The sequence below is a fragment of the Salmo salar genome, chromosome 06 (genome assembly GCF_965601325.2).
Source record: "Salmo salar chromosome 06, fSalSal1, whole genome shotgun sequence".
Classification (NCBI taxonomy): domain Eukaryota; kingdom Metazoa; phylum Chordata; class Actinopteri; order Salmoniformes; family Salmonidae; genus Salmo; species Salmo salar.
The window spans coordinates 64,268,252-64,280,436 of NC_138296.1; the positions used below are offsets into that span (position 1 = coordinate 64,268,252).

The 12,185-nt window shown below is 41.6% G+C and overlaps 1 protein-coding gene across 12 annotated transcripts in view; it reads left to right on the plus strand.

Annotated features, from left to right (window-relative positions):
• The window catches only part of lama2 (laminin, alpha 2), a 143,707-nt gene that overhangs the window by 61,749 nt on the left and 69,773 nt on the right, over positions 1-12,185 (plus strand). For 7 of the 12 annotated variants that reach the window (XM_082976824.1, XM_082976827.1, XM_082976825.1 and 4 more), the window contains exons 14-19: positions 3,068-3,279; positions 3,585-3,696; positions 4,623-4,652; positions 5,762-5,875; positions 9,155-9,282; positions 9,949-10,035. In XM_082976824.1, the coding sequence (XP_082832950.1) occupies positions 3,068-3,279; positions 3,585-3,696; positions 4,623-4,652; positions 5,762-5,875; positions 9,155-9,282; positions 9,949-10,035 (683 nt within the window). The remainder of the gene's footprint in view (positions 1-3,067; positions 3,280-3,584; positions 3,697-4,622; positions 4,653-5,761; positions 5,876-9,154; positions 9,283-9,948; positions 10,036-12,185) is intronic. The other 5 variants (XM_082976826.1, XM_082976834.1, XM_082976835.1 and 2 more) reach the window with 1 other exon arrangement.

Below are 12,185 nucleotides of genomic sequence, written 5' to 3' on the forward strand. Positions count from 1 at the left end.
ATGACATGGTTTTTTTTCTTGACTTGAAAAAAGATTCTCCTGGAGTCGGTAAAGTCATGATTGGATTCATATACTGTGATATCACTACGGGGTTAATTAGGATCATTTTCCTGTAGATGGACAGGTGTTTCCCTCTCCACAGTTTCAATATCCTATCTATTCTACAAAGTTTTTTATCAAAGTTATTTGCAACAACGTTACATTTTTACGGGATATGTACACCAAGCACATCAACTTCACCATTTGCCCATTTAATCGGGAGACCACATGGCAGTTACAAGTTTGTATCTTTTAGAGACCCATCTGTAACACTTATCATAGTTTGGTTTTAGTCCAGAGAAACTGGAGAAGTTATCCAGGTACTCAACAAGGCCCTTCAAGGTTGAAGATTGAGGACTCAAGTGAAAACTTGAATTATCTGCGTAAATTAATAATTTTGTCTCTAATCCCTTAATTTTTAGGCCCTTAATGTTATCACTGGATCTGATTTTTATCGCCATAATGGCCATAATAAATAGGTATGGTGATAGAAGGCAACCTTGATTTACGCCTCTTGACAGCTAAAACATTTCTGAGAAGTAACAGTTATTTATTATTTTACATAAAGGGTTATTGTACATGACTTTTACCCATTTTATGAGAGATCCTATAAAAAAATCCAGGCTCATATTATCAGATTCTAGAGGTACTGTAGCAAAGGCTTTCTCAAAATTTGCTATAAAGATTATACCTGGTTTACATGTATTCTCATAGTTTTCCATTTTTTCTCTTAGTTGTCTCATGTTGTCTCCAATATATCTTCCTTTTAAGAATCCCGTCTGATCAGACCTTTCTAATTCTGTGAGCCATACATTTTGCCAATATTCCTTCGTCATGACATTGAAGGGTAACTTAGATGAAGAGGTTAATCAGAGAAGAAGGCTAGGATAGAATAGTAAAAGACAAAAAACATGTTTAAATATCTACAGAGTTGTCTACTGAAATCCATACAAACTTGCAAATTAGACAAGAATAAGAGAAGAATGTGAGAGCAATAAAATAATGATTTCTTCAAAGTGAGGATCCTTCTATCAAATTAAGTGAGGAAGATGTTTCTCGGAGAAGACATTAATGCTCCTAACAAGCGCTCTGTTGACGAAGCTGTATCATCCAACATGACAGCAAGGACTGCTTGTGTTTTTTTATTACAACATATAACAAAACCGCTGTTGATTATCATGAACATAGAGTGGGCCCCAGAGAAGAGTGTATCTATTCAGTTGGTCTAGCTCTATACTAAATTTGCAATGCATCTGCGTTAGTTTGTACAGTGCTCAGCATATATCTCACAGTAAAAGCTCTCTGAGGCCTATCCGATTCTTACGCTGCTCCGAAGACAAGACCTACTTCACTTTCTGCCCCTCAGTCGTGGAACAGCCAATAAAATACCCCGCTTTGAAGCTGGCTCACCATCGTTTTTTGTTGTTGTCGTTCACACAACTTTGCCGAAGCTGTGTGCGAATCAATTGAATGATTCATTTTAGCGTCGTTTAATCATTCCTGACATGGAGGAGACGATCGGCGCTGACCTTGGGAGTGATGCACAATATGCACATTTTCTCCGTCATTTGTTCTCTCTGTCTTCTCAGGCTATTACACTAGCGAGGTGTCCTTTTACTAACGCTCCATCGTGGACCAGCGGTTCATCTGTCATCGTTTTCATCTTCAGTCAGCCGAGTGCAGTGAGAGGATTAATTCGCTGTCTTTTATTTGTGTCTGTGTGTGTGTGTGTGTGATCCATGAGGAATGTTTTAAGATTTTCTCCCTTAAGCACTCTGAATAATGGGATACACACACGCAGTCATGCACATGCAGTCACACACACACACACACACACACATACACAGTCACGCACACACATAAGTGATATCATTCAAACCCCAAATTCAGCCACACCAATCCGATGTGACATTGATATGTCCTCTTGGCCTCTTTACAAAAGCTGGAGAACTCAGATCATGATTACAACCTCAGAGTTAAGCCTGAAGAAGTCGTTTATCCAGAGGATCTGGAAACCAGCAAGAGAGCCTGCTCTCTAGTGCAATCAATGATAAAATGCTAAAGGCTATAAATCTGACAACACAATTTCAACCCTTTTCCATCCAAAATATCCTGTGTTTACAGATTGTTGGATGATATCAGAGGTTGGTCAGAGACGTCCCTCTTCATCTTCAGTGTGTATTTGTTATGCTGGTGTTTGTACACAGATGTTTGTATTATGAGTCTGAGGGAGAGATTCCCAGCCCCATTAGTGTCAGATGACAGCCACCTAAGCTCAGTCACTGGGATTTATTAAGATATTGCAGAGAGGAGAGCACATGTCATATGTGATATGGGGAAGAGCCTGGATATATGACAGGTCATTATTGATAGTTAAACCCTGCTTTGCATGTGTACACTCCATTAATTCAGTGCAAATAAAGTGGCCGGCACCCATAAATTGTAATTTCCCAGCAGCCATTGGAACAGTAAATAAGCAGGCGAGATGAATAACATCTAATAATCCTCTATGATGATTCCCACCAGCGTGTTTGGAGATCTTACCCTTAAATTCTACCTGGCAATGCATCCATCGGCGGTATACAATCAGCATTCCCTCTCTACTCCGTCTCTCTCTCTCTCTTTCTTTATCTCTCTCTCTCTCTCTCTCTCTCTCTCTCTCTCTCTCTCTCTTGCACACATACTCACACAGATCTCTCTATTTCCTATTTCCTTTCAGCTCACACCTACACATAAATGACTATGCATACATTGAAAAATAACTCGCACACTTATTGAGTCAATGAACAATCTGGACACAAAGACAAGTCTCATTTCAGGAAATGTCACTCTTTATACAATTGAGCTATTCATGGTGTCTCAGAATAGAGTATTATTCATGTGTGGTACCCATGCTCCATTTATGGCCAATATTGACAGTCAGAGCCAAGACTTCGCATTCTGGCATGTGGCGATTAAATACATGCACCAACATGGATGCTGTCTCTCAAACGAGGGGGAAAAAACTCTGACATTTCATCTCTTGCAGGGCGGCGGGATAAAAATGATTGACAGTCGGTTCGGTCTGCCGGTGTACCCTTTCTCGGAAAGCACAAAGAGAACTCTGCTCTACCCTGACCACTTTGAGAATCAGGAGACAGGCCTGCCTGTCAGCAAGAGAGATTTCATGATGGCTCTAACTAATGTGAGCAGCCTCCTCATCAGAGCCTCACACAGCAATGAGCAGGTCGCCATCTACAGGTAACCATGCACACTGCACCCTCCTTTGTGCTGATCCACACTGATCTGCCACTACATCCACTCTTTGGCACAAGAGGCCAAAATCAGCTGGAATCTTCTGTGCTTGATGTTATTTGTATGTTAGAGAACGTCGTTATGAGGTCTGGCAAGACAGATTGGAGAGAAACATTTCAGATCTCTGTGTTCTCATGTTCAACGTGTAATTTGATCTTGTCTAGATTGTATTTGAAAAGTTGACCTGATGCTCTTGTCTAATAGTGTGATGTTCTGGTTCTGTCTTCCTGTATCTGTCCTCTCTTTACCAGGCTCCATTCTGTAAGTCTGGAGGTGGCCAGTGAATTCTCCAGGAGTGAGAAGATGGCCAATGCTGTGGAGATGTGTCAATGTCCTCCTGGATACGGTGGAACGTCTTGTGAGGTAAATCACAGCTTTTATTTCCCCGCAATTTTGTGTGGTTTTTCTTGGGATAGGAAAATAAAAGAAAGTGAAAAGCGGCTGTGTGAGAGTGGCTCTCTGCTGCTGTGTCATTTTCACTTCCATTCATTGTGAAGTGTGTGTGATTGGTAGGTTTGGGTGTGTGCGTGCGTGCATGCTTACGGGAGCGTAGTTGGCGTGTAAGTGTAAAGAGAAGCTGACATACAGGTACAAACAAGGGTGTGCTATTACAGTAATCTGTACTCTCGGTTGAAAACGGTATTTTCTATTTTTTTAAAAGCGACGGGTATTGATTTCTGCATGTGGCGTTTTGTGCTGACACCAAATGTGTGTGGGGGAGGCGGCAGGGAGCGGGGGAATGAAATAGAATGCACGGTTATCATCAAGTCTTGATAGGCGCTGGAGAGGGAGAGAATGCTGGAAGTGACCTCGGTGAATAGCGGCGGTGGCGTGCTGTGAAGTGTGCGCTGACACTTGTGTGGCCTCACGGCTCAGTACTAATCCTTTCTCCCTCAGAAAAACCATTAAACGTACAGAGTACTAAGAAAGATGCTGCCTGAGGTTTCATATCTACAAATCCAATAGCATAACCTTTATGGAAAGGGTAAATCTTCATAGTACGTATATTGGTGATTGTTTTATACTCTCTTCACCCAATGCCCAGGGGTCTAATATCTATTTATATGTGTTGTTTTTCTATGTCCTTTGTGTTTAAAATGTTTTTCCCTTGTGCTTTGTTTCTGTCCTTATCCTTTGAGAAAAACGTCCTTGCTGTTCTATGCTCACCATTATGCTCTTACTGTTTGTAGGCATTCCTTTATCTAAGCAAGTCTTTTGTTTCTTCAATGTAGTTTTCACCTTTCTCTTTCCTGTCTCTTTCTCCTCTCTTCCTTTCTTCCTCTCTGCAGAGGTATGACAGGGTAGCACTTTTTACTAAGGTCAGTATAGAGAGAAAGTGCAGAGTGAGACAAAACACAGGGCATGTTTGTTGTTGTTGTCTTTCTCTGGGTGTACCTCGTTGTTTTCAGCCTCATAACAAATGTTTTGAAGCGATGCCTGACGGTGTGTTGTGTCCGATCAATGTCCACGAGTGCATTGAACTACACAGTATTTACTGAGAGTTGACAAAATGGCTGATAAAGCTTGTGTTTCTAAAGCTTGTGTTTCTAAGGCTTATTTTAAGGCTATTGTACTATTGTGAAGCTTGCGCATTCCCTATTCTCTTACTTGTAATTTGAACTAATGTTTTGCTTTTGGATTAGTGTGTGTACCTACTCAGATAAAAACAGCCATTGTTTACCTGAAATTGCTTGCTTCAATTATTTTGACAATTTACTCAAATCAAATCAAATTTTATTTGTCACATACACATGGTTAGCGGATGTTAATGCGAGTGTGGCAAAATGCTTGTGCTTCTAGTTCCGACCATGCAGTAATATCTAACAAGTAATCTAACCTAACAATTTCACAACAACTACCTTATACACACAAGTGTAAAGGAATGAATAAGTACATAAAAATATATGAATATGTACATAAAAATATATGAATGAGCGATGGCCGAACGGCATAGGAAAGATGCAGTAGATGGTATAGAGTACAGTATATACATATGAGATGAGTAATGTAGGGTGTATAAACATTATATAAAGTGGCAATGATTTGCGTTGAAGATCTGAATGTAGCATTTCAAATTCATTGTATTGCTATTCCTGATGCATTTTTAAACAAACACAATGATATAAAAAATGTCTCTCCAACTGTACAAATCAAAGCACTTAGTGCAGCAAAATTGATGCATCAATTACGGCTTTGTAGGTCTAATTATGAACCGCAAAACAGCTTCTGAGGCAATTAAACACCAAATCTCACTGACTAAAAATAGTAATTTATATTTCCACATTTTCCACTTTAGCTTCGAGACATTTGATTTGTTTTTGCATCGTTACATTTTTATTCATCTACAAAGCAGTGTCTTTAAACTGTCAAGATTCTGTACCCGGTTTTTCACAGTAATGATATACTTGGGTGACTGTTTGTGTTGCAGATGTGTTCATCGGGTCATCGAAGGGTTAACAGCACCATGTTCAAAGGAGTGTGTGAACCATGCGACTGCCAAGGCCATGCCACAGACTGTGATGACATCACTGGACAATGCTTGGTACATTGGACAAGAAACGATGTGGGGGGGGGGGGTGTAAGGAGGAAATGGAGAGTTCACATGTACACATTTCTCATTAAAGCGTTTCAATTGGCTATGATAATCCTCTCATAATATACACTTATTTCCCCTGAGTGGCACTGAGGTCTAAGGCACTGCATCTCAGTGCTAGAGGCGTCACTACAGACCCTGGTTCGATTCCAGGCTGTATCACAACCGGCCGTGATTGGGAGTCCCATAGGGAGTCCCAATTGTCCCAGCGCCGTCCGGGTTAGGGTTTGACTGGGGTTGGCCATCATTGTAAATAAGAATTTGTTCTTAGCTGGCTTGCCTAGTTAAATAAAGGTTACATTCATATTTCTTTTTTATATATATATATATATATATTACATTGACTGTCTAACACACAGGGACTTGTCCCTGTCAGTCGCAGGGGTGTGAGTTCTCAGAGCTGTCCCATTCCACTGAGCTACTTTAACATGTTCCTTCCTCCCTCGTTAATGGTGGACACAGCACCTGCTCCCTAGTTTCACCTTACAACAGGTCACAGCTGTGCTCTCCTAAAGACGCAGCGCATGGCAAATGCTACCATTGGAGATAGTAAAAAGTGTTTATTGTGTGTTTGAAGCTTGGCCAATCAACAGAGACAATTTGTTGGACTGACATGTTTGATAGTTCGCAGAAGACAATTCCTGACATCACCTACTGGCATCGTATGGCGTTACATCATATTTGCATACGTGTGCTCCAGGTGTTGTAACAATCCCACGCTTGGTAATATTACCACTGTTAAATCCTTATAGCACTGATTTTTGTGAAGATTAAGCCTCCACCTGAAGAGAGTTGCTGGTTGGTTCCCAACCAGGATACCATTTTCTATCGTATTGACTTTCTGCTCCCTCTTTTCATCGGCAGCCTGTGCGTGTTTTGCTCAGGGCTGTGTCGGTGGAGACAGATATCAGGGTGTACCCTGTGGAGATTTGTCATGACTCTGTGTTCAGATAGACGTGAGCTGAGTGGAGTGCTGTGTCCCGAGGGCCCGGGGCCAGTCTCAGCTGTCTGTCTGTCCTCATCCTAACAGCTAGCTAGCGCTCTCTGACCTCTCTCACCTTCTTCTGGCGCACCACTCCCACCGCTCTGCTCTCACTGTCTGAGCTGCCTTCAGACAGACTAGACCTCCTTTAGTATTAAACAGACGGACTGCTTGAACAGTGATGGGATGTTTTATTATATATCAGCTATGAGCAGGTGGAAGGGAGATGGGGATGTTGATGGGATGTTTTATTATATATCAGCTATGAGCAGGTGGAAGGGAGATGGGGATGTTGATGGGATGTTTTATTATATATCAGCTATGAGCAGGTGGAAGGGAGATGGGGATGTTGATGGGATGTTTTATTTTATATCAGCTATGAGCAGGTGGAAGGGAGATGGGGATGTTGATGGGATGTTTATTTATTTGTATTGCTTTCATCTTTATTGAAGCAGGTAAGGTCCATTGAGACCAAAGTCCTTTATTTCAAGGGCAGCCCTGCTTCACAAAAATGCAGTGATACAAATTACACAAACTAAAGGCAGCAGCACGAGAAATACAACAATACAAAAATGCAAATGATTTAAAAAACACGTACATTAGTCTGAGAATATTTTTCAATACCCTAAAATGTTCAAAAGGCGCTAGCGCATCCAATCGTCCAAATCGGTAGCGACAAAAGGAATTTCAAGAGTTCGCCATTCCTGTGAGAGAATAAGGTATTTTGTACTTCTGTAGGTTAGGAACGAACATGCGCAGTAATCTGTCAGCTGTGGTGTGGTGTCTACGGTAGGCTACTTCCCTGAGGCCTAGCGTTGTCTCCTCCCAGGCAGGTTAGTGCCTGTAAATGATGTCATGAGAGTGAGTTAAACCCTGGCCACCCTCCTCCTGCTCAGTAGAGTGTGCCTGCCTGCCTTGCGTCTAGAAAAGCTCTCAGGATTGATCCCACTAGGGATTGGACATTTTAACAGAGTCAGGAAATGATTTGGAGAAACAAATAGGCCAAGCAAGTGGCACAGAGCCAGTCTTGTGTGGGGAAGGGGGTAAGCGCACGCCCCTCCCCCCATTCACATCAACCCCATTACCCAATATTAGCCTCCCCACCCCCATAATCAAGAAATCTTCTCTATGCTGGTGATTATGCTGAGTAGACATCTGCAATTGACTCAAGAGCGTTTAGGCTTTATTGGGGCTGACGATGCGTGGACCCAAAAAAACTGCCCTCATTTCATTAGTGGTGCATTACCGGAGTTTGGGTTAATGCCAATCTATGGGGAAATGCATTACGTTTAATTTGGCAACATCAGACTCTCAAAGTCTCTCCCAATTATTCACCAGACCATCCCTGTCAGACAACGCTATGGAGAGGAGACAAGTAAAACTTTGGGTTTCTTTGTAGATTATACTCAAATTTTGAACATGCATTCGCACGTGTGGCTGCATTGCCAATCAAGCACAGCTGCTACTCAAACAAATTATGACAATTCACCAGATTTTTATCAAAAAGAAAGGAGGACCAAGGCACTCTTCATATAATTAATCAAAATGCCTTCGTTTCTGTGGAATGTTCAATGGAAACAAAGGTTAAAAACTCAGACGCATTTCGGCTGCATGGCCGAAACTTTGTTTCCATTGAACATGCGATACAAATAAAGGCATTTTAATGAATTATATGAAGAGTGACTTGGTCCTCCTTTATTTACCAAAGAGCACCTTCTGTCTACAAAAACCTACTATTGTTTTTTTGTACCTTATTTAACTAGGCAACTCAGTTATGAACAAATTCTTATTTACAATGACTGCCTGCTGCGGCCAAACCCTAACGCGGACAACACTGGGCCAATTGTGCGCCTCCCCATGCGACTCACAATCACAGCTGGTTGTGATACAGCCTGGAATTGAACCAGGGTCTGTAGTGTCACCTCTAGCACTGAGAAGCAGTGCCTTGGACCGCTGCGCCATTCAAGAACCTTAGCAGCTTCTGTCTACCAAAACCTACTATTGTGTACCTTAGTAACTTTCGTCTACCAAAACCTACTATTGTGTACCTTAGCAGCTTCTGTCTACAAAAACATATCATTGTGTACCTTAGCAGCACTTCCCTTCCTTCTCTTTTTTTCTACACCAGATTTTTACTTGGAAAAACTGGTTTGTAGTGGATGTATTCCTAAAAAAAGTGTGTATTGGTATTGTTCTAGAATGAAAGAATGGTTGTTAACCTAACTAAACCTACTGTATATTCCCAGGGCTGCACTGACCACACCACTGGATTCCACTGTGATGAATGTATCCCTGGTTTCTATGGGGACGCTACCAAGGGAACAGCCAATGACTGCCTGCCCTGCGCCTGCCCCCTCAACATCCCGTCCAACAAGTATGTCATCACATCTCACATGGAAATAAGTTTATATGACACTTAATCAGAATCCTTATCTAGCCATACTGACCTCTCCCTACCTATAATTCATTTTCATGACTCTAATCCTGTGTTTTTTGGGGGGGGATCCACCACCGTGACTGGCGGTGCTGTCGCCTAGATCTGTTGTGTTTCCACCATGTTGAGGTCGGTTACTTGTGAACAGGGCCAGAGACAATAGCTCCAGTCAAGCACTGGTAATGGGTGGTAATCCCCTGGTGGCCAGAGTGGAGCGGCGTGCCCCCAGGCCAGGAGCTGAGCAGCTGAGCATTCCTCTACACTAGGCCATAGTAGCAGAATCAGTGGCTAAAGAAAGCTTCTTCCCTCTGACATTCCAAAAAGGCAGTGCTACCCCACCGTTCCTGCCCTGGGATCCAGTGTCTTCTGAAATAGACTGGCCAGTCATTCCATCAGCCCTCTGTCAGGAACACTGGACCCTATCCCTGACCCAGCCCAACTCTTGCTCTATCTTTGGGATCAGGAGGGGGACAGGAGCTGGACTCTCCCTCTTTTTCAACTCAGTGATGTTGTTGTGTTTATGGGGGACAGAAGGATGGGGCTGTTGATACGTGTTTCTTTTCTTTTTCTTCTACTTCCTGTTTTTCTTACTCAAAAACATCGTAGTTTCAGCCCCACGTGCCATGTGGACCCGCGAGGGGAGCTGATATGTGACCGATGCCAGCCGGGGCACACCGGACCACGCTGTGATAGGTGAGTGCCCAAAGACAAAAGGAAGAGGAGTTCCTAGACACAGTCAAAACAGTACTACCACAGTCATAACGTTACTACCACCGTCATAACAATACTACCACAGTCATAACAATACTACCACTGTCATAACAATACTACCACACTCATAGAAATACTACCACAGTCATAGAAATACTACCACAGTCATAACAATTTTACCACAGTCATAACAATATTACCACAGTCATAACAATATTACCACAGTCAGAACAATACCACCACAGTCATAACAATACTACCACAGTCATAACAATTTTACCACAGTCATAACAATATTACCACAGTCATAACAATATTACCACAGTCATAACAATATTACCACAGTCAGAACAATACCACCACAGTCATAACAATATTACCACAGCCATAACAATACTAGCAGTCATAACAATACTACCAGAGTCATAACAGTACTACCACAGTCATAACAATATTACCACAGTCATAACAATTTTACCACAGTCATAACAATATTACCACAGTCATAACAATACCACCACAGTCATAACAATATTACCACAGCCATAACAATATTACCACAGCCATAACAATACTAGCACAGTCATAACAATATTACCACAGTCATAGCAATACTACCACAGTCATAACAATATTACCACAGTCATAACAATATTACCACAGTCATAACACAGCTGCAGTCCGGTTGACTTTACTCGATATGTGAGAGGTTCAGTGTCCTTTGTTACCTGCTGTTTGGTATTGGTAGATTACCTGTTTCTTCAATGGGTTGTTGACATCACTCTCTGAGAAATGTGAATGTCTTTTTGTATGTACAGTGCCTTCAGAAAGTACTCAGACCCCTTGACTTTTTCCACATTTTGTTGCGTTACAGCCTTATTCTAAAATACATGTTTTCGCCAGCAATCTACACACAATACCCCATGACGACAAAGCGAAAACAGGTTTTTGGAAATGTTTGGAAATGTAGTAAAAATAAAAAACAGAAATACCTTATTGTCACATCCTGACCAGTAAAGGGGTTATTTGTTATTTGAGTTTGGTCAGGACGTGGCAGGGGGTATTTGTTTTATATGGTTCGGGGGTGGTTGTGTATGTAGAGGGGTGTTAGATTTATCTATTCCGGGGTTTTTGGTTATTGTTCTATGTTAGTTTATTTCTATGTTCTGTCTAGTCGTTTGTATTTCTATGTTTTGCTAATTGGTGTTGGGGCCTTCAGTTGGAGGCAGCTGTCTATCGTTGTCTCTGATTGAAGGTCCTATAATTATGAGTATGTTTGTTTTGGGGTTTGTGGGAGATTGTTTCTTGTATTGCTGTGTGTTGCCTACAAGACTGTTTTGTCGTCCGGTTATCGTTTTTTCGTGTTTGTTTTGGATTAATAAAAATGAGCATTGACGTACCCGCTGCGCCTTAGTCCATCTATTACGACGATCGTGACACTTATTTACATACAGTACCAGTCAAAAGTTTGGACACACCTACTCATTCCAGGGTTTTTCTTTACGTTTACTATTTTAACATTGTAGAATAATAGTGAAGACATCAAAACTATGAAATAACACATATGGAATCATGTAGTAACCAAGACCAAGTGTAACCAAGTGTTAAACAAATCAAAATATATTTTCAGTTGTGTTGTGACAAGGTATACAGAAGATAGCTCTATTTGGTAAAAGACAAAGTCCATATAATGGCAAGAACAGCTCAAATAAGCAAAGAGAAACAACAGTCCATCATTAATTTAAGACATGAAGGTCAGTCAATCCAGAAAATGTCAAGATCTTTGAAAGATTCTTCAAGTGTAGCCGCAAAAACATTCAAGCGCTATTATGAAACTGGCTCTCATGAGGACTGCCACAGGAATGGAAGACTCAGAGTTACCTCTGCTGCAGAGGATAAGTTCATTAGAGGTAACTGCACCTCAGATTGCAGCCCAAATAAATGCTTCACAGAGTTCATGTAACAGACACCTCAACATCAACTGTTCAGAGGAGACTGTGTGAATCAGGCCTTCATGGTCGAACTGCTGCAAAGAAACCACTACTAAAGGACACCAATAAGAAGAAGAGACTTGCTTGGGCCAAGAAACACGAGCAATGGACATTAGACCGGTGGAAATCTGTCCTTTGGTC